Source organism: Oncorhynchus clarkii, chromosome 14, assembly GCF_045791955.1.
Source record: "Oncorhynchus clarkii lewisi isolate Uvic-CL-2024 chromosome 14, UVic_Ocla_1.0, whole genome shotgun sequence".
Lineage (NCBI taxonomy): Eukaryota > Metazoa > Chordata > Actinopteri > Salmoniformes > Salmonidae > Oncorhynchus > Oncorhynchus clarkii.
In genome coordinates, this window is record NC_092160.1 from 5,419,795 (window position 1) to 5,443,479 (window position 23,685).

General features: G+C 42.2%; 1 protein-coding gene across 3 annotated transcripts; it reads right to left on the minus strand.

Moving 5' to 3' along the window:
• Positions 1-699: 699 nt before the first annotated feature.
• On the minus strand, positions 700-23,190 carry LOC139366162 (CCR4-NOT transcription complex subunit 6-like). Of its 3 annotated transcripts, none has more exons than XM_071103333.1 (12): positions 23,096-23,190; positions 22,028-22,152; positions 21,530-21,716; positions 21,222-21,307; positions 21,005-21,109; positions 20,856-20,924; positions 20,489-20,646; positions 20,181-20,335; positions 19,211-19,365; positions 8,605-8,838; positions 7,702-7,910; positions 700-6,791 (listed from the first exon to the last, which is right to left on the minus strand). In XM_071103333.1, the coding sequence occupies exons 2-12, from the start codon at positions 22,137-22,139 to the stop codon at positions 6,555-6,557; spliced, it is 1,707 nt and encodes a 568-aa protein (XP_070959434.1). In that variant the 5' UTR covers positions 22,140-22,152; positions 23,096-23,190; the 3' UTR covers positions 700-6,554. The 3 variants fall into 3 exon arrangements, with proteins under 3 accessions (XP_070959434.1, XP_070959433.1, XP_070959432.1); XM_071103332.1 differs by having other exon boundaries at positions 22,028-22,163; positions 23,096-23,187; XM_071103331.1 differs by lacking the exon at positions 23,096-23,190 and having other exon boundaries at positions 22,028-22,205.
• Between the last annotated feature and the right edge of the window lie 495 nt (positions 23,191-23,685).

Here is a 23,685-nt window from a genome sequence, read left to right on the forward strand (position 1 = left end):
TCAAACTCAATCCACGGAAGGCTGAGTTTTCGCTCCACCCTTGTACTCAATTGATGAATTAACTCACTAATTAGTAAGGATCTCCCTCCCCTGGTTGCCTAGGTCTTAAATGAAAGGGAAAAAACTAAAAACTGCACACACTCAGCCCTCCGTCAAATGAGTGACAACCCCTGGTTGAGGTCATGGAACGAGCAGGTGTTCCTAATGTTTTGTACAGTGTATTTGTTCAATGAACACCCCTATAACATATAAATGTTCCACAGGTGTCAGACAGTGATCAAAAAACACAGGACACTTTGTTACTTGCTACGCACAACGGTGTTTTGATCTTATAGTGCCACCTTGTGGTCATAAAAATGATAATACTTACCTACTTAGTGGTCTTCAATCCATGCTGGGACATCAGGCTGCAATAACCGTCTGCCACGGAGTCTGTCTTATACCTGTAAAGTAATAAATAACTAATAAAATACAGGTAGATAGATTTGAATAACCGACCAAATCTCACTGATTACTTCCAATGAACCTCAGCTTCGCAAGGCTAGATTTTGTATTTATTTAAACACAAACATGTTTGTGATTACATTAAACATACTCCAAATACTGTGAAAAGGAGGCAGGACACAGGGAACACATTTAGCATGTATTGACAACCATATTATTCAAGTTCCGCTGCAAAGAATCAGAGAAGACCGATTGAAACAGATATAGAATTTATTTTCAAACAGAAGTAGGAAAATAGATAAGTAGGACTAAAGAAAACAAGCCAAAGGGTGTTATAAACAGAAAACTAGTCCAAAGACAAACCACGAAGACGGCTTAAGAAGAAAACTGAAAAAGCCTTGTTTACCATTCAGTTTAACAGTTTGTATAATTTTAAAAACAGCTGCCTTCATTTTATTCTCTGTTGATGAACATTCTTTGAATGTTGTGCAAGTGTTTTTGCTGGTATTCCGTGAATGGTAAACAAGCAGTTGGTCCTGTGTATGTACAATACAATGACACATCAATATAGCATGTACTCAGCTGGCTACAGATCGTTTGATGATCAGGATTGTCTATCACTATCAGCAGGGAGGAGGGTGAGGCCTATACAAGATGGAGACATGGAGGCAGGAGAGAGAGATGAGTGAATGGGGTGATTGTTAGTGGAGGTGGAATCTGCTGTAATTACACTCGGTCTTAGGGGAAAAGCAGCGGAAAAATGGGTGGCCGGAAAAAAAAAGGTAGTGGATAATTCAAAAACATTTTCTTAATGACTGAGGGTAATACTGCCAAGTTTCTGGGGAATGGAAATGACCGGTCTGAAATAAGATGCACTGTTGCAAGCCAAAATCCTTTTTGACAGACAAATTACTGTTATGGTTATAAAGGCTGTTGGAAAAGGCAAAGAGCCAAGTCATGACAGTGGTCTTTGGATGGGATGTGTATGTACTGTATAGAACAGGGGCGTCAAAATCATTCCACGAAGGGCCTAGTTTTTGCTGTTTTTTCCCTTTCCATTAAGACCTAGACAAGCAGGTGAGGAGAGATCCCTACCATTTTAGGGACCTTAATTTAATCAATTACAAGGGAAGAGCAAAAACCAGCAGTCAGAATGAGTTTGACACGCGTTAAGGTTAGAGGGTGCTCTACACTTGGACACAGAAAGCAGCTTCAGTGTGCACCTTGACAGGGAGCGCAGTCAGAGCAAGTCCTATACAACGGAGAAAACAGAAGCACAATGCAAAAGTGAAAAAGTAAACCGAGTTCAACAGTGATCACTAACTAACTGAAGTGAATGGTGACACGTCAAGCAGTGCCATTCTCCCTCCTTGATCCAATCATAGATTGGGGGGGGTTCAAAGTGAAGGCCAGGAGGGGACCAGAGTAACTACTCCGTTTAGCCACTATGAAGCACAAGAACAGTGGCAAGGACCAAATAGTACTCAAATCACCACAGGACCAGACTACAAAGCAGAGGGGTATACTACAAAGCAGAGTTAATGAGTTAGCTGGCTAACTTTGATGATCAACCAGAAATAACCACACATGTTCTGGTTCATTAAGAATTAACTTGTATTTTTGGTTGTTGAGTCAAGTAGGTCCTTCTCATTTCAAGCTAATCTTTTGTAGTATACCTCTCAGCATCAATGAGTTAGCCAGCTAACCTACATTTTCTGAACTAAACATTTTTTTTAAGACCGATAGGCTTGAAATGGGCATGGTCTCATTGACTCAACCAAAAACAAATGTCTAAGTTGTCTCCTTAAAAAAAGATGGCACGCCAGGATCTTAAGCACAAATTCATAACATAGTATGAACTGGATTCGTTACATACCACACGAACTGCAACATATGAAAATGGATGACTTAAGTACACAAAACTGGGGCCACTTTTGGATCGTGAGAACCACTCAAAACTACTTGGTGAAATTACACCAAAGTTTGATTGCATCTTTAAATGAACCAGAAAATCTAGTTATTTCTGGTTGTTAATCAAAGTTAACTGGCTAACTCATTGATCCTGCTTTGTAGTATAAATATGTTTTTGCTTCATTTTACATTCATGTTGGTTTCACACCAGTCAACAATAGTGCTGTCTAGAACTGAATCGGCTAATAAGACAAGGCTATCCTGGCCTAAGACAATAGTATACATCTGCTAGCCTAAGTGACATCCCAAATACAGAAAGTGTAAATATTCACGTTTGGAGTTAAACTACTCCGCTTAAGGAATCTTGAGTTGATAAAAGGATTCTGCGTCCATTTTTTACAGCGACCCAAAGTTGACCAAGTTAATGTTTTAATGATGACTATCATTTCTACCAAAAAAAGATAATAATTTGGTTGATGGAAAGGTGGGGTATGGAAAAGCAATGGGTAAAAATGAAATTGTAGCAATCATAGGATATACACAACACAATTCAAAGTTTTAGGAAGGAAACAAGAGATACATCTTTTATTCAAACTTTACAAAAAAAGCTAAGTCTTTAAATCTACTACAATACTACCAGCAATTCAGGGGTATCAAACTGGACATTTGCTTCTGTTCAAAACAAATAAAATATATCAAGGGGGGAGGGGGGGGAGTAAGGACAGAAAAAAAGCTTTTGAACTAGGACTAAATTTATATTTCCCATTTCAACCTTTCCCCTCTGTAAAAATTCATAAAATTCTAACTTTAGCACAGTGGCGAAAGAATCATATTTACTTTAAAAAGGTGACTTTAATTTATTCAATAATAAGTGTGGGAAAGGAGGGGGGGGGGGGAGCGTGATCATTCCATTTCCTGTTTAAAATGTGACAGTTGCAATATATAGTCAGTCGCAGACATATTTCAGTCCCGATGGTAACAAAACAGAGAGAGAGAGCGTCTGTCTGGGCCACCTGACAGATGGGGAGACGGGTCAGTTCCTCACAGATGGTACGGCAGAGGAGATGGAACCGCACAGGGGCTTCAGTAGCAGGGTTAAAAGGACTAAAGTAATACACTTGACTGTTAAGTGTCTAGGGGGTTGGACATAGGGCTAGGTATAAGGGAACATGCTTTTCTAGATCCAGAATTCAGCGGTGGAGGGGCAAGACAGGCTAGGTGACTATGGTGACTATGGTGACAAGGGACTATCAAGGGGTTCTAAGAGCTGAGCTAAAGTACACGGAGGGTGCAAAACATTCTGGAAGTAAGGGGGTTCCAGAAGAGGTCTTCACGTTGCCCCGGTGAAAAAAAACTAAAGCTTGACAAATATTCCATACCGGATTACTAGATCGCTCAACAAGGAGTATATACACATAACATTGTCACAGCTCATACAAAAAAAAGAAAGAAAATACAAAACGAGAACAAAAACCCCAAAGGACATCAAATGTCTGGACAGTATTTAAAAAATAAAATGGGAGAAGAGGTTGTTCCGGAGTTGGCCGATTAGAAGTAGTGCAAGACAACAAAACGGCTACGGTGAGGCACAACGTTCCGGTTGTACAACGCCAATTGTGGGATACTGGATGTGCGTGATGCAAAAAAATCACTCTTAGGGTCAATCTGAAATGACAACCTATTTCCTATATAGTGCACTTTTGAACAGACATACACAGGACTGACCAAAATTAGTGCACTATAGTGAATAGGGTGTTATTGGAGACCTAACCTTACTTTTGTCTGAACTGTGAGTGGATGAATGGGTCGGTTGGTGGCAGGCAGCAGTATGGACCAATGGCTTGTTAATAGAATGGATTTGAAGATGCATCATCATTTAGTCAGTAGATCTATTTATGATCTGAGAAACATGTTCTCAAATCATAACAGGAAAACAAGCAATACAGACGCATAGAAACAGTTAACCTAGGGCAGGAGTGCAAAGTAGTGGCAGCGAACGCCTGGAACAACCCCTTACGTCTTTTGTACAAGCTGGTCATTTCAATTTCATCTTAACATTTACTGGATAAAAAAAAAAATTGCCATAGTTTACAATACAATCCTGTCTTTTTTTTCTTCTTCAAATTGGATCATAATTTACTCATAGTACAAAAAAAACCCTGCCAGAAAACAGGTCTTTTGTGACTCATATACAATCGTGTAAAGACAATCTAGATTTATATTCTGTACAAACACTTGTGAAAAAACCCCCACTGCTGTAGAGTACGGAATTTATGGCTGAGGGAAAAAAATCACTACTGGCCTCAAGAGACAGTGCTACAAGATCTCTGCGTATGTCCACGTGTGTGACAGTGAGAGGATTGCTGGTTTAAACTCCTGTACATCAGCTATTGCCCTCCCTCTTTAAAAAGTAACAAATCTGAAAAATGTTTAGTTGAGAATTTCCTCCGTTGCATTGCCCCTCAGCCAAAATCCCCTACCCCATTACAAAAGGTGGTATATGGTCCAAATCAGGAATGGGCAACTCCAGTCCTCGGGGGGCCTGATTGCAGTCACAATTTTGCCCCAGCTAACGCACCCAACTCCTATAATCAACTAGTCGTGATAGTTTAAAACCCAATTCGTTTAAAATCAGCTGTGTTGGCTAGAGCTGGTGAAAAAGTGAGACACCACTCCAGCACCCAAGGACTGTAGTTGCACATCCCTGGTCCAAATTAAGTCATATTAACAATGACTCTGTCACGTACACATGCAGAGGAAAAACAGTGTGCAAAAAGGGATGGTAGCTGGCCACTAATTACATGTTATTCAACTACTTAAAATCATTCAAATCTGTTCCAATCCAGAGGAAACAGATACATTATTTTAGCACTATGCCTGACCGGCATGCCAACAAGCCTTCGCCAACTAGAGCTTACTTGCTTCCATACAACAGGTCCAGACAAGTGTATTTGGTGGTTGCGGTCATCCTTTCCTAAAAGGATAATAATCATCAACATCTAAAACACCGCGAGGCAATTCCACAGGAAAAGAGACCCAGATTTTTCACTTTAAAAACGTATGTCAAACAAACCCTCTCTATGCACAAGGACTACTTTCAACAATTCCCACAGAAGACTGAACAAAAACATTTACTTGATGAACAGTGCAGATAAAAAGTTGGTAACAGAACGATGGCTCAAACTGTCATTCTGTTACCAAACGTTGCACCTGCACTGATCCAATTAAAATGTGTTTTTGTCAAATTCAGTAGAAATTGTTAAAAAGTAGTCCTTGTGCATAGAGTTGTATGTTTGTTTAACTTTGCAATCATTTGTTTTTGTTTGACATACATTTTAAAGTTACAAATCGGAGTCAGTGTCACAGTTACCATGGAATTGCCTCTCAGCAGTGACATCAGTCTACATGCACCAGTGGGGTTAGTTCCTATTGCACCACTTGGAGAGGGAGACAACTGACTAGGTTCTATTACTCAATAGTAGTGGACTGGTGAGCACCACAAAGCACCCGGTGAGCACCACAATTTTGGACCCACAGAGAGATTGGCCCTATAGCACAGAAAGGAGGAGTGGCACACCATGTTATGCCCTATATGGTAGATAGATATACCATCACATTGATCTCAGTGGGGAGAGAAAAGACAAGGCCCACTCTTAGCCTTGGCTGAGACATTAGACATGTCTGTTTCTGCCATTTTTGCTGGTTTGAGATTGGTATAGGACAGACTATCAGCTGCAAGCTTTAGAAGTGGTGTCCTTTCTCTCCTTGCCTTGTAAAGGGTGTCCACAGATAGAGTGATACAAGGTATTTCTTGTGCCATTGTTCAAGACTGCACAGGTCATGTAAAGACAACAAGAGTCAGGTGATATTGCTAAAGATCTAAATATCTATACGGGGGCCAGAGGGGATATGGTGATATAATCAAATGAATGACCGGGGGGGATCCAAAACATAACAGACAGGATTGACATTTTCTAAATGAAAACAAAATGGAAAACGACAATGAGGAAAATAAAAAAATATATAACAGAAATCCCTGTTGGCCAGACCTCACTGTACGGCTGATTCTTATGTTACAGGTTGGTTGTGTATTCCGTCTCATCTTCTTTCCTCCAAGTGACAACGAGAGAAGAGCTGGAGGGCTAGAGGCTGCACACTGCTATAGCATACAGCGCCCCTGGAGTGGGGTTGTCTCACCACTACCTGCGTCCTCCAGGCAGGTGGATGCCGTTGACCTGGTTGTTGGCCTGGCCCTGGGGCAGAGTGCTGGGCAGCAGCAGCTCCAGCTGGGCGAACAGGGAGAAGTGGTCAGAGGGGATGTGGGGGTGCGGGCAGCCGCTGATATTGTTCTCATGGAGCCAGTTGGAGTCCAGGGGACCCAGGATGCCGAGCACATTGATCTGAGGCTTAGAGTAGAAGATGTAGTCAATCACACCCTGAGGAGAGAGCGAGACAGAGAGAGAGGAGGGGGATGAGTGACAGCGTTTACAAAACAGATTTTAATTAGGAGGGCAAACCGGCCATCAAATAAAAACCGGTTTGAATGTTGTTACAGCAGGATACTGCTTTTTAAGGAATGCCCAGTGCCGACTGCCAAATTGACTGCAATGATTGAGCTAAACAAGCAGGAATGATACCCTACAAAGTGAGCGTTGGCTCCTTGCACAAGGCACATCTTCCTTTGTCATCTGGTTGGCAATATCCTCCATTTTAGTGTCAATGTCTTTTTGCACTTATCTGAGATCCATTCCTTTGTACAGTAGCTATCTAGCTAGCTTTGCAAATGTTTTAGCATTTCTAAGCCAACTACTCAACCACCTTGGTGGACCTGTATGATATTTCTATAAATTAGCAAAAATATTGATCAATAACTGAATACTTCTCCCCTGCATGCAAACAGTCAGTCGCAGACTCACTGGTGCGAGAAACTTTGTGGGCCAGTATTAGTTGATAAAATACTGCAAGTCTGCAGACAGGAAGTGTAGAGAGATGATGCATTTGAAAGACAAACAACCTGAACCAACTTCCGTGCATTGCTAAATGTAATTTAGAGACATTTATTTTAAAATCAGTACAAAAGTAAAATTTCCGGCTAATGGAAAAGCTGATGACTGAGGAAGAGAACATGCCTAACAATTAGACACAGTGGACAAAACATCAGAGTACATGAAACCTTTGCAAAGCAGGTGTAATGCTGCAGAAAAGACCATGGGTCAATTTCAATGTCGGGAAAAATAGGATTTCCTGATAAATCAGGACAAGAACAAAAAGCAATCTGTAGCACTGTCAAAAGGCGGTGTCAGAGACATTGCTTCAGGTCTGCCTGTGTTTGTGTGGCTCCCTCACCTTGAAGTCAAAGGTGTAGTTGGTGTAAGGCATCAGGCTGTCCTCGTAGGCGCTCTTCAGCTTGAAGCCGTGGGTGATCCTGGAGTTGGACGTGGAGTTGCCGTTCTTGCCATTGCAGTTGAAGTTGGTGAGGCTATCAAGGTAGCGAAGCTCCTTGAAGTCCTTGTGGGTGCAGTCCACTCCACCCTGACTCAGGTACTCCACCACGCCTGGAGAGAGGGGGAACGGTAGGGGTTTACATGAGTCCTGTTCAGTAAAGGGGAATATACTACCTAAACTTGTCCAGTTACTTTTCCATTGCAAAATGTTTTCCCTATGGAACAACCCATAAGTGTCTGTTAATTCCTTCATTCAAAGTAACCATCACCAAGCCAAGCAGGCCCATCACTATATTTATCGATTATACCTTTCCCTTTGATGGATTCTGGGTACTAAGTCCTAAACTTGGGATAGGGTTAATTATTAGGTATCCTATTGAAATAGAGTGCTTAGGTTTAGAGGGTCTACATCAGAAGTTAATGGTTATCTGTAAGAGGAAGGTGTACGCAATTAAGCTTGAAATGGGCTGAGTGCAGGGAAAACAATATCGTGGCAGCATTGATAGGGGGAGAGAGCCACGGATTAGTGATGAAGAAGGTCGAAGTCAGGTCAGGTTAAGGGAGAAAGAAGTTCATTGCCCGTATCACTTAGTTTCCTGCCTAGCAATACAGATACGATGTTTAGCAAGAAGGAGGAGACTCCACCCAAAGTGGGGTTGCTATATCACAACTATTGTAAACATGTCTTTGTCTAATGCAGCTGTATTGACTCAATGGGAAGAATAAACTTGGTTTGAGCTTTCACAGTTTCCTGTGAGTTTTTACTCAGAATTAGAACCTAACATCTTCTAACCCAGCTACTCACCAGAGTCTGGTAGAGAGTTGAGGTCGGCACAGAGAACAAGAGGGATGCCATTGGTCTCCCCAGAGACAGAGGAGAGTTTGAGGCTGCGAGTGGCCTTGTCCACAATGTTCTTCACCTCAGACAGGAACATCATGGTCTGGACCAGCTTGACGTCGGAGTACTCCGGGTCCCAGTGCATGTGGGCGTTAGCCACCAAGAGGAGCTGTTTCTCCATGCCGTGCAGAGATTTCCCCGCTGGAGAGAAGAGAGAGAAAAATACATGTGTTGGGGTTACTTTAAAATGGTCAATAAGCAGTAGAAACAAAAAACGTCACCAACACGGTTTTGTAAAAAAGATGGATAAACGGAACATGTCTTCAAAATCATAAAACAGAGCCATGGATGCAAAACTGCCATCCATGATATCAATATTATAGTTTAACCATGTTGAGGCTATAGTTTTCCGTATAATATCTACTTTGTTGACAATACATTGAACAAAAATGTAAAAAAATGCAACATGCAGTGCGACATCTTCGCATCAATTTGATCAGGCTGTTGATTGTGGCCTGTGGAATGTTATCCCACTCTTCAATGGATGTGCAAAGTTGCTGGATATTGGTGGAAACTGTTGTACACCTTGACCCAGAGCACCCCAAACATGCTCAATGTGTGATACATCTGTTGAGTATGCAGGCCATGGAAGAACTGGGAAATTTTCAGCTTCCAGGAATTGTGTACAGATCCTTGCGACATGGGGCCGTGCATTATAATGGTGAAACAGGAGGCGATGAGTGGATGAACGGCACAACAATGGGCCTCAGGATCTCGTCACGGTATCTCTGTGCATTTCAAATTGCCATCGACAAAATGCAAGTGTGTTCATTGTCCGTAGCTTATGCTTGCCCATACCATAAACCCACCACCACTGGGCACTCTGTTCCCAACTTTGATATCAGAAAACCACTCGCCCACACGACGCCATACACATGGGTCGGCGGTTGGGAGGCCGGTTGGACATGCTGCCAAAATCTAAAACAACGTTTGGTGCGGCTTATGGTAGATAAAAACATTACATTTTCTGACAACAGCTCTGGGAGATACTACTGCATTCTGCATGCCAATTGCATGCTCCCTCCAATCTTTAGACATATGTGGCATTGTGTTGTGTGACCAAACTGCACATTAGAGAGGCCTTTTATTGTTCCCAGTACAATGTGCAATGATCATGCTGCAATGTGTAATGATCATGCTGTTTAATCAGATTCTATGCCACATCTGTCAGGTGGATGGATTATCTTGGCAAAGGAGAAATCCTCAATAACAGAGATGTAAACAGATGTGTGCACAACATTTGAGAAATAAGCTTTTTGAGAGTATGAAAAACCTCTGGGATTTTTTATTTCAGCTCATTAAACATGGGACCAACACTTCACATGGTGTTTTTTACTTTGGCTTCTGATGGGGTACAACAGTTGAACTAAGCTCATGTACCCATTGATTCTTGAGGAATATATAATTCCTTTATAAGTCCAAAAATTGATGTAGCAACTGCTAATGGCCCTTTAAAAAGGCAGAGCACAGCCATGGGACACAAGCCAGAATAGTGCATCAACAGCCTCTCCCCTTTTGAAGTTCTACATTTAAAGTGAGATGAAGATACGCCCCTGTGGTACACCCTTGAAAACAGACTGGGAGAGACCATTTCTAAGCCATGTGGATATCCGCCAAATAATTCACCCACCATATTACAAAACTTGTTCAGTCCTTTCAGTTCTACGAATACCAAATGAGTAAGAACCAGACGAAGAGCCAGGTGCAGGGGCTAGGGTGACAAATGTCAGGGCTTGACATTCAGTTAAATTTGCCAGTGGCAAAATCGGGCCAGTGGCAACTGAAAGCTACTGGCACAAATTAAGAAAATACTGGGCCAGGACAAGATCTCACAAAAAAAGCACATGATATGCTCATAATTTCAATATCAGGTGATTTTCTCAATTTTGCAGGATGATCAAGTAGCCTATAATAACCTACCCTCCATACTAGGGATGCACAATATAAATCGGTGAACTTATCAGAATCGGCCGCTATTTGCTAAAAATGCCAACATCGGCCCAATGTCTAGTTTAACGCCAATGTGCAAAACCGATGTCAAAGCTGACGTGCATACCTATATAACGTAGGTAGGTACATGACGTAATGACGCCACGTAAAATTTTGCGCTACTCGTGCAACACCGCATTCCTAACCTAGCCCAATGTCTGCTGTGTGGATCGAGCAGTTAAGTCAAGCATTTGAAAGTAAGAATTTCAGTGAGACAACTCGAAGGCCAACCCCATTAATGCCAAGATAATGGAATTCATTGCCCTTGACAATTAACCGTTCTCTGTCGTGGGTGACGTTGGCTTTCGCCTACTGGTTGAGCACCAGTACACACTATCAAGTACGCTACTTTTCAGATGTTGCCCTACCGGAGTTACACATTAACAGCGCCACTGCTTTAAAAAATTTTTTTTTAAAGCATTGCTATTAGCTTCACAACTGACATTTGGACCAGCGATATCAGCCCCATGGGCATGCGGAGTCTGACAGCACAGTAGGTCTAGGATTTCGTACTGAGGAAAGTTGTATTGCAGGCTCATGAATGTGCTGGTTGTTATACCGCTGCTGCCATTTCAATGGCATTTGAGAACATGTTTGAAACATGAACACACTAGCTAAGCTCCATTCAAACAACTGACTCGAGAAATAAGCTCATCAACTGCTCCTGCAGCACACGAGACACCCTCTGTCATGGCATTGAAACGCCTGCTCAACAAAGCGATTCGTGGCACTTTACTGTGTCGTCACCATGCTCGATGCTATGTACAAGGACTGCTACTTTGATGCAGACAAACAGGGTTACATGAAATGTTACACACACAGCTAGACAAGATGGAAACTGACAGTGACAGTGCGCACCGAGGAAGAGAGGCCACAGACAGAGCTGAAACTTCACTGCTTGACATTATGAAATCCTGGTTGAGAATGAAACGACTGAACAAACAGCACAGCAAGTAAGTGAAATAAATCAGTTTTGATTATGTTTTACTGGTAATGGGGGCATATGTTAACCCAGGCACTCCAGCCCCCGGCATCACTCCCATTCCTCAGGTGCTCTCATTTGTTGACTTCTGTAACCGTAAAAGCATTGGTATCATGCATGTTAACATTAAAAGCCTCCTCCCTAAAAGTTTGTTTTATTCACTGCTTTAGCACACTCCGCCAACCTGGATGTCCTAGCCGTGTCTGAATCCAGGCTTAGGAAGGCCACCAAAAATCCTGAAATGTCCATCCCTAACAACTACATTTCCTGACAAGGTGGAACTACCAAAGGGGGCGGAGTTGCAATATACTGCAGAGATAGCCTGCAGAGTTCTGTCATACTATCCAGGTCTGTGCCCAAACAATTTGAGCTTCTACTTTTAAAAATCTCCCTTTCCAGAAGCAAGTCTCTCACCGCTGCTGCTTGTTATAGACCCCCAGTTGTGCCCTGGACACCATATATGAATTGATCAACGGCCCTCTCTCTAACCTACGAGACACAAACCTAATTCCGTAACCATGGGCATACTCTTAGATATCATCCTGACCAACCTGCCCTCTAAATACCCCTCTGCTGTCTTCAACCAGGATCTCAGCAATCACTGCCTCATTGCCTGCGGTCAAACGACCACCCCTCCTAACTGTCAAACGCTCCCTAAAACACTTCAGCGAGCAGGCCTTTCTAATCAACCTGGCCCGGGTATCCTGGAAGGACACTCACCTCATCCCGTCAGTAGAGGAAGCCTGGTTGCGCTATACAAGTGCTTTCCTCTCCCATCTTAAATAAGCATGATCCATTCAAAAAATGTAGAACTAAGGACAGATATAGCCCTTGGTTCACCACAGACTTGACTTCCCTTGACCAGCACAAAGACACCCTGTGGTGTTCTGCATTAGCATCGAATAGCCCCCACAACTTATATACCAATATACACAGTCAGTAACGAAAGCCAACACTCCCTCTGGCCGCCTTTCTTTCCAGTTCTCTGCTGCCAAATGACTTGAACGAATTGCAAAAATCACAGAAACTAGAGAAATATCTCCCTCACTAACTTGAAGCATCAGCTGTCTGAGCATTACCGATCACTGTACACAGCCAATCTGTAAATAGCACACCCGACTACCTCATCCCCATATTATTACTTACCCTCTTGCACCCCAGTATCTCTACTTGCACATCTGCACATCTGTCACTCCAGTATTAGTGCTAAATTTGAATTATTTTCACCTCTGATCTATTTGCCTACAAGATTTTACAATTATTTTGTGTTATTGACTGTACGTTTGTTTATGTGTAACTGTTGTTTTTAAATCGCACTGGTTTCCTCTATCTTGGCCAGGTCACAGTTGTAAATGAGAACTTGTTCTCAACTGGCTTACCTGGTTAAGTAAAGGTGAAATACATTTTTTTTAAATAAAACTGTAAATGCCAACAAAATAACTTATTGGTCAGTGTGTGTGTGTGTGCGTAACCTTTAACTAGGCAAGTCAGTTAAGAACAAACTTAATTACAATGACGGCCCACCTCGGCCAAACAATGACAACTCTGGGCCAATTGCGCACCGCCCTATGGGACTCCCAATCACGGCCGAATGTGATATAGCCTGGATTCGAACCAGGCCTCTTGCACGGCGATGCAGTGCCTTAACACACACAGACGCAGCGGTCTAACTATTTAACGGTACTAAAATGCTTAAAAAGGCTGCAAAAATGGTAAATATCTGTTTTCGGTATCAGTTTTCTTGGGGCAAGGAAAATATATGATATCGGCCAAAAATGTAATATCGGTACATCACTAGCATACACAATAACATTTTAACTTGACAATGTATTTACATTGATTGCGTAAATGTTGTCCAACAACCTCAAAAAAGTGTTGTTTTTTTTTACGATTTTAAGCAGTCAGTCTACAGTTGTAGGGCCCTATGAAATCAGTTTAATCTTTTACTAAATACTGTTTTCCACAGTTTGATTTTCCAGGTTCCCCTAGTTTTTATAAAAATATATATAAAACTTAAGAAACATTTTCCAAATGGATGTCCACAACAATGCTTAAACCACATCGGGAGACCTTTGGGGAGGGTGTAGTTGCCCTTTAATTCAATTGCCACCTACTGAGAGATCGCTGTTTGGCTTTCTGTAGCTTACTACACAATGAACAGCAACATGTATGTGATGGCAGAGTCTGCAAAACAAATGCTGACCTAATAGACACAAATCATCATGATACAATTCTGCCAGTTAGATCTACTTTGCAGTCAACATTTAAAATTGGGAAAGTGTTTTGGGAAAGTCTTTAGAAAAATGGTATTCTCTCAGAACATGATTTAATTGTTCAAAGACTTAACCAGGACTTCATACTCACTATTGCCTTAGTATCTACCAGTAAATGCTGTATCATAAATTGAAATGAATTACACTACCATTCAAAATTTGGAGTCACTTAGAAATGTCCTTGTTTTTTTAAATAAAATTTGTCCAGTATCTGGAGCGTCAGCATTGAAGAGGCAACACAGGGATGCTGGCCTTCTAGGCAGAGTTACTCTGTCCAGTGTCTGTTCTTTTGCCCAACTTAATCTTTTCTTTTTATTGGCCAGTCTGGGATATGGCTTTTTCTTTGCAACTCTGCCTAGAAGGCCAGCATCCTGGAGTCGCCTCTTCACGTTGAGACTGGTGTTTTGCAGGTACTATTTAATGAAGCTGTCAGTTGAGGTCTTGTGAGGCGTGTGTTTCTCAAACTAGACACTAATGTACTTGTCGTCTTGCTCAGGTGTGCACCGCGGCCTCCCACTCCTCTTTCTATTCTGGTTATGGCCAGTTTGCTCTGTTCTGTGAAGGGAGTAGTGCACAGCGTTGTACGAGATCTTCAGTTTCTTGGTCATTTCTCGCATGGAATAGCCTTCATTTCCTAGAAAAAGAGTAGACTGACGAGTTTCAGAAGAAAGGTTTTTATCCTGTAAATCGAACCCACAAATGATAATGCTCCAGATGCTTAACTAGTCTAAAGAAGGACAGTTTTATTGCTTCTTTAAATCAGCACAAGTTTTCAACTGTCCTTACAATTTCTTTCAAAAACAAGGACATTTCTATGTGACCAAACTTTTGACCGGAAGAGTATGTATATACACTCTGGATGGCTGACGCTATACATTGGCCAATGAGAGGCTTTGAAGCCACAAAATGACATGTATTTAAGTATTTTGTGTTGTTGTGGGGACCGTAACATAAAAACTTTGAAGATGGTAGGAAGCATGAGTTTTTACTCAAACTGTGGTCAGTCTTAACTATAGGTAACCATATCGTAACTAACTACACAGTTATGTTTTAGCATTTTTACATATTTATTAACTTATGTTCGGAACTACACACAAGGCACTATTTATCAACATCATATGGAGAACCAGTGCTACCTAGGTAGTTCCAACTGGCTAACGTTAGCATGGCTAGCAGGTAACATGCAATTACACTCCAAACCAAGTGTTGGCGCTGGTGAGCTTCTATGTACATCCCCACAAAGTAAAAAACATAAATTAATGCAAAAAAACTGCATCTCCTCATTTCCTGTGCATTTCGAAGTGGTAGTCGAGCGAGTGAGCATTGTAGTGGTCTTCTGCTGTCCGTAGCCAGTACACTAAAACCCACAAGGATGGGGTTACTACTCATTTGAAGTGGGACCGGTTTGTCTGGTTGAAGCAAGCAGATTGGAGTATGGGAACCATGCACACATCTACTGTATGACTTTGATGGCTTAGTATAACCAGTGGAAGGTAGAATTCGGAGTGAGACTGACAAACCAGGTACTGTGCAGAGCGTGACTGAAGCCTTCAACCGCCATTTTCTACAAACCTACAGGTAACATCGCAAGTATCAGCAGCGATGGCGATAAACTGGGTAAATTCAATGTGGATTTACCTCACTATATCACTATTGGAAAAGCGGACTCCCAACAAAAAGCCAGCAGATATAATGTAGAGAGAGCAGAGACTTACCAATTGACTGCTGAGTTGGCCACCAAAGTTAAGGGCCTTCAGCAGGAGAGATCGATTCACTGGCAGGTTCCTGCCAAAGCTAGACTAGTTGTTCTCTAGCTTACTACTTAGATATATGTTGACTGTGGTGGTTGGCTAGCAAGCAGGCTAAAATAACCAAGTTTAGCTGGCTGGCTAAGAACTGCTTATACCGGTAACATTATTTGATAACTGGTTAGATGGCGTTATGCATTTCCAAAACGTGTTTACTTTAACATAGATATCTAGATATTTAGTGTGTATGTATCGATATATAGACTGTGTGCGCTGCTTTTAAAATGTATGTAGCTCTGTCTGTGAGCTACATACATTGTTATTATTGTTATGCATCATGCCATGTTTTATGTTGACCCTAGGAAGTGTAGCTGCTGCTTTCGCAACAGCTAATTAGGATCCCAATAAAATATATGTTGAGCCTGAATGGGATAGTGTCATAGCAAGGTCTAGGATTTACAGCAGCGACGGGCAACCCCCTTTTGTAGGCCCATACATTTAAAAAATAAAAATAGAAACTTGTTGGTCCCATGTTTCATGGGCTAAAATAAAAGACAGCAGAAATGTTCAATACAAAGCTTTTTCTCTCAAAATGTTTTGAACAAATCTGTTCACATTCCTGTTAGTGAGCAGTTCTCCTTTACCAAGATAAACCAGCCACCTGACAGGTGTGGTATGTCAAGAAGCAGATTAAACGGCATGATCATTACACAGTTGCACCTTGTGCGGGGGACAATAAAAGGCCACTAAAATAAACCGTTTGTCACAATGCCACATGTCTCAAGTTCAGGGAGCGTGGAATTGGCATGCTGACTGCAGGAATGTCCAACCAGCCTCAAAACCGCAGACCACGTGTAATCATTCAAGCCCAGGACCTCCACATCTAGCTTCTTCACCTGCGGGATCATCTAAAGGGGAAGGGGTGCTCAATAATATTTCTGTATGTATTAAAGCCCTTCTGTGGGGAAAAACATGCTGATTAGCTGGGCCTGACTTCAAAGTGGGTGGGTCTATGCCTTCCCAGGACATCCCCATACTTGCACCCCTGCCCAGCAGATTATGTGAGTCAAGTTCAGCAGTTGGCCGCTCAAGGCGCTCCATGTCCTTTCCTACACTTTGCTAAAAAACGCTCCAGGCCCCCAGAAAAAAAATATCCTGCTGCCAAATTCACACCCTTCATTAAAATAAGGATTTGACCAAAACCAATATATTTGTATGACTACCTGGACCTACCAACTGTTTAATGTATTGAAACTAAAACATATAGATTTGAATGAACAGTAAGAATATCCATGAAAAGGTGAACATAAGACACTAACAATTTCAAAAAGGATACATGTCATTAAACAGTATATAAACTTTAAAAAGGTCAGGAGCCAGAAAGGGAGCCTAAGGAGGAATTAAAATTAATTTAGGCTATATAATTTCAATTATGGTAGGGACATAAACCACACAGCATTTTTTTTAAAAATTGTATGAAGTCATAGGTCTGTAAAATCGCATATAGGCTTCGACTTACTTTAGAATTAAATACAAATTAAATTAAATGACTTATTAGTGCCTTTGAATTAAATTTTAGAATCACGAGCTTGGCCAGCCTGTGGCTTCAGGCTCATGCGAGAGCCGGCCAGCAGCATATCCTCTCCACACTTAGAGCCACTGTGGATGCTAAACACCCTTTTGGCCACTCTTGCCAGGCTGGGCAGTTTTTGTATTTTTCTATTAGGTAGACCCAAAAGGTTTTTAGGCCAAATAACTTCATCAAAACAGAAAGCTCCTTGAACGTGGGAATATGCCAGGCCTATTGGGCAAAAATCGAATTATGGCCCATTGTATTGATAATGTAACAAAAAGTTTGAGATCTGATTTTCTTATTATAAATACTTTGATACAATGACATTTATCTACCCACCTCCTTTATTTTAGCATGTGCACATAGTAAGTACACCATCAAACTTTTGGGATAAGTGTCTTTTCATATTCCACAATGATTCTTTAGTTGTGGATGTTTCATGTAGCCAGTGTGTAATAACTTCCATATCCCGCATGTAGAACAATGTTATCCGGTCTGTGACTTAACAGTTTAGTACCATACCAGCAGGTGTCATCCAAGCCTTACACATAAGTGGACACTACATCACCGCTCTCCCTCCTCACCTTGATTTAGCGTTTTGTCAGTTTCTTTATGAAAATATTTAGCCAACTCCATGACAGTAGCTAAAGCAATGGGCTATTAGGAGCACAAGTAGACTACAAACGCATGCAGGGGGGGGCATGCCTCTTGCTCGTGAAGTGAGCGTTACTGGAGTGGGCAAGAAGGTCGACGCTCGAGCCTTCAGGAAATCTCACTCCAGTCAAAATCGGGCACGCTCCGCTCCTCGCTCACATACTCTGCTATTTATTTCAGTTGAATGATTTCCTTATATGAACTTTAATCAAAATGGTTGTGATTATATTACACACACCTACTGATTCAAGGGTTTCTTTATTTTTACTATTTGACCTGGCACAACCCCCACAATCACCCGACCTCAACCCAATTGAGATGGTTTGGGATGAGTTGTACCGCAGAGTGAAGGAAAAGCAGCCAACAAGTACTCAGCATATGCGGGAATTCCTTCAAGTCTGTTGGAAAAGCATTCCTCGTGAAGCTGGTTGAGAGAATGCCAACGGTGTGCAAAGCTGTCATCAAGGCAAAGGGTGGCTACTTTGAAGAACCTCAAATGTAAAATATATTTTGACACTTTTTTGGTTACTACATGATTCCATGTTTACTACATGATTCCATGTGTCAAAGTGTTGTCGTCACTATTATTCTACAATGTAGAAAATAGTACAAATAAAAACCCTTGAATGAGTAGGTTTCCAAACTTTTAACTGATACTGTATGCATGTATATATCTCCATTTTTTGGAACTCAGTCGGGGTCTCAACCTAATGTTGGGAGTTAGAATAGTAGAAAACAAGGTGCAATTTTGAAATTTAGTTGTGCAGCAGCAGATCCTCTTGTTATGTCAGTCACTCAATTAGCCCATGTCAGATTATTTTTTTTTTTTAGATTGGTAAATTAGTTTAGGCAGCCATCTAAACTTGTAATCATGGTCAAATTACTGACCAGGGGGCCCACATTGATTTAGTTAAGTCACTCATATCACTGCAAACATTTCTCTCCACCCCATGACAAAATGTGTAGAACTGCTCGAAATGAACTCCAAAACGTTTGTCCTCCGCTGTCGGGACAGGGGCCACTAAAATGTTTTGCTAGCAAGGTGGGTCCCCCCCCCCACACAACAAAAGTTAACTTAAGGGACCCAAAAGGCTAGGGCTGGCTCTGACTGCATGTATGGGTATGATGTGGGTACGAAGTCCCGCTTGTCACTGCGGCCCCTCATGATGACTTCAGATTTATTTGCGGCCCACACCCCCATCAAAAGTTGCCCATCACTGGTCTAGGGTGAGAAAATGGAGAGGGCCATAACTAGGTGTAGGGTCTATAGTTGGAAAAGGAACATAACACTCACAGGATTCCTCCATCATTTCCTTGCGGACCTCCAGCAGTACAGCCACTCCGATGTTGTCCTTGGTCATAACCCTGTTGAGCATGGCCTCAGAGCCTTCAGAGTTAGCCATGGCCAGCTGGTTAAACTCTACCGTGTGTTTCTGCACCACACCGAACCTGAGGGAAGAAGGCAAGGGGGAAGATAGATGGGCAGGGAAACAAATGAAGCAAGATGTGATAAGTAACCAAGTTTCCATCCAACCATTTCATGCGGATAAATTACCTGACGCATTAAAAAAAGGGCTGATGGAAACAGGAAACGTCAGTACAATTTTAGAATTGTCAACTGACAATTTGTTCGTTTGACATGGTGGGATCTTTGTGTTATTCAAATTCATTATGTGAGATATGGTGGCGGAAACACCTACCACCAGAAAGCTGAAAAGCATTAAGTTTATTAGGCAGATTAAATCAATTAGGATAAACTTCACATGGCGTTTAAGTGCACAGTGATCATGCAAATCTCCAATAGGCTAAATATCTAGGGTAGGCTATTTGAACGCTGGTGACATGATCGGTAATTGGCTGCCAATTATCAAATAAAATGATCTTGCTCATCCACGTAAGCTATCCACTTTATCAGCAAACTGTTGTCGAGAGATCATGCGCCAAAACCAGATTGGTCAAGTTTGCTATATTTATATCACCACAACAGTTTGTTACAAAAACCACCAGTAGAGATAAATGTAATCTGTTTTTTTTTTGTTCTCGGTACGTGGGAACTTAACTGCAAAATTGTTTTTTACGTCATCGTGCACAGCCTTTTGATGGAAACACCACTGGTGGGAAATTGTGCATATTGGTTTTATGCACATTTTAGAATATTTACTTGAACATCTGTCACCATTTGGATGGGAACTTAGCTAGTGTGTCATTGAGCATTGTGTGGAGAAGAAAAGAAAGCATTGACAGTGCTCCTCTGGTGCACTCACTTTTCTGTCCTGTAGAAAACTGCGCACCCGTCCACATGTTTGCGGTCTGACTCATGCATGGTTCTGGCTCGAGACTTTGGGCTGAAGAAGCCCTCGTAGCCCTGCTCCTTCAGCTCTGGCAGGAAATACTGGTAGTACTGCTCCGTCTCCACTTCCTGTAGAAAATAAATCAAAATCCATACATTAAAGTGGACAGATGACTTAATGTACCAGGGAAATCAGGTTCATTGATCAATGACTTGCCAGAGAGAAACCAAAATGACTGCAACAGGAGTTGTTTAACACTGGGTCGAGGTTTACCCACATACCTGTAGGTTGATGATATCAGCGTTGCAGTTCATGATCTCCTGCATGATGGACTTCTTCCTGTACTCCCAGTTGAGGGCCCAGGAAGGGCAGTAGCCATAGAGCTGGCGCGTGGCGTACTTATCACACAGCACATTGTAGCACATCACTGAAAACAACGCTGAGAGGGAGGACAGGGAGGGAGAGACGTAGGATATAGAACCTTATTCAGTGTATTCTTATTTTAGGCCAGGGAATACAACAGTACCGCGATACTCATTAGTATTGTGGCAAGGAAACAAAACACTAAGCGGATTTAACTTCTTTAGGAAAACATCCCGTGTGTGTGTGCGTGCACGTGTGTACAGGGACTGTCTGCTGGTCTCTCACCAGAAGGTCTCGTCTGGTCCGGCTCCTGGAGTGCGATCCACGACCGGGACGGGGGCTGCTCTGTGGGGGCTGGGGACAGGAGGAGTTGTCCACATTAACCATTAGTAATTTTTGCTAAAACGTTATGTGAGAGACAGAGGGTGACTTACTGCATTTGATTGAACCTGCCAGATTGTCCAACAGGTAGTTCAGCAGTTTCCTCGTGCCATCATGCTCCTGGTACAGGCTCATGATTTCTTGTGCAAGTGGATTTCCTGATAGGAGCAGGAACGAAGACAACGTTGAATTACATTTTTTAAAATGCAATGGGATCTACAATGGGGTCTCCAGGATGGAATGGTTACCAAGACGATAAGCCACACTCACCTTTCAACCCCAGTGTTTGTAACTGAAACAGTTTCCCCAATTCGAATGGCAGAACCCGCAATTGGTTGTTATTTAAAAGCAGCTCCCTGTTGAGGACGGACACAGGGAAAAGTGTCAGAGACAAGCCTCTGTGACAATACAGCTCCTTCCTCAACTTTCCCATAAACAATTAACACATTGACCAGTGATCTATACAGGCAAAAGTAAATGCTCTGTGAGCCCAACAGGCAACAGTTATTCTCAGGCACCAACTAGTGTCAAGTTTAGAACAAAGTGAATACTGGGAAGTGCGGTTCCCAGCGGCTCACCTGAGAGAGACCATGTGGCCGAGCTCTGCCGGCAGGCTCCTGATCTTATTGGACGACAGATCCAGGTACAACAGGTTGTGTAGTTTGGCAATGTCAGGTGGGATGCGTGACAGACAGTTGTCAGCGATATGTAGGGCAGTGAGGTGGGTCAGAGTCCACAGAGATGGGCTCAGGCTCCTGACATTACCTGGAGAGAGAGAGATGTGGAGGGGTAGATAAACACACAGTTGAGTCATGTCTCTGTGGTGGCTTTTCATGCAAAGCAGATATGTATTGGATAGAAACAAACCTGAGTAAACAATCATGCTAGACTTGCCGGTCAAACCAATATACATGCTTATAAAACAGAGGACCTTATCCTCTAAGCGCTAGAATGCTGGTCACTGAAAAAAAAATGGTTGATAAACTGGCCTAGACTAAAGCACCCTCACTTGCTGAGTCCTAATATGAGAACAGCACCCCTCCACAGCTTCTGGGCCACCCCCCTGCAATGCTCACCTGTGATTTCCAGCTCAGCCCAGTAAGACTTCTTTCCATTGGCTGCCTCCTCAGTTGACATGATAGTGTACATCCGCCTGGGGTCTGGCGGTTCATATTTTTCCTTGGGCATTCCTGCTGTAACACTGGGGAAAAACTTTTTTAGTAATTGAACATTATATCTATCCACTGATAACATGCATGTCAAACGCAATTAGATATCCATTGCACAAAACGGACATTTTGAAAGTGACTGTTCACTAGCAGCTTTCTAGGTACTTTACAAACATGCAAAGAGGAACGTAACTTTTCAAGAGGGCTTCGCTTGATTCTGACAACTTCTGGAAATGAGGCTCAAAGATGTGGCCATATTATTGGCTGGCTGCTGATACTAATTGCAGAAATAAATCCGGTTCAACGAGAACGCATTGCTTTACAACTTAGCAGCGAGGGAAATAAATAAAGTTGAACTTATAATACTCATTGCAACAGCTCGGTAATCTAGTTAGCCAGCCAACTAACGTTAGTTCTACACAACAGGCCACACAGAGCACTGACCACCACTAAATAGTTTGAGAACACAAACTGGCCGGCTATTTAGACAATTGGGTGTCTCGTTGAGCCCCGCATCGGGTCAGGAAAAATGGACTTAGCTCGATAGCTGAGAATTTTAGCTACTGTTAGGGGCTAACTAGCAAATTAGCCAACGAACGGCCGTCCACTACACAATAACTTCTTGAGAATTATAGTTAGCTGATATAGTTACCTAACCAATGACTTGAGAAGATATTAACGGTTGCATATTATTCTAGATGTAACTGACCATTACACGCTAGGCTGACAGAGTAGCAACTAACTAGTTCACTTATGGCTAACTAGCTAGCGTACCTATGCTGGCTATTCCTAATGGAAATCACCGCTGAAAGCTAATGTTGGCTAGCTAAGCTAGGTATCTACATTTTCCGAACCTGTCCGACTTCATATATGCATAAGTAGCACTTTATGAAACACATATGCAGCAATAATTGAAAACAATTGAGTTGTGGATCTGTTTCACCCAAAGCAACTCGTCGCTTGTGTTGATTTTACCTGCAAACGCATACCAATCTGTATCGCGAGGACGAGTGTGTGCTCTCTTTTGTTTCTACTTTCTCGTTTCCGTTGCTGTATCACAAGGAACAAACAAGCATCATGGCGACTGTCAGGTTTTTTTCTCTCTGTGTGATAACAACGCTTGGTGCTATTGGTTAGCTCTCGGATGGACCGCACCATCTGCGGTTGAATCAGGAAGGCTTTGGCGCAGATGAAACAATGTGACAGATATTTCACCGGATATATAAATGTGAAGCCTCCGCTTGGCGTTTCCACACACTACCAAATTTGGTAGTGAGAGGAAGCCCAGTGGCCAGTAGTGGGAGAAGATGAAAAGAGATGGATTTTGGCCGACATTCTGCACATTTTTTCATCGATGAAACATTTGATCTCAATATAGTTTTATGTTACCAACACTACAATCTGTTTTGAACAGAGTGGACTAGGTTTTGTAGACTTTTCCTTTGCCAAAGTTTTTTAAAAGTGCGTTGTTTACAAGGAGTGCAAAGGCGAATTGAGTTAATGCAGACGCGCACTTCACAGAGTAGGCGTTCCCTAACTGAAATATGCAAATGTTTGCTAGAACA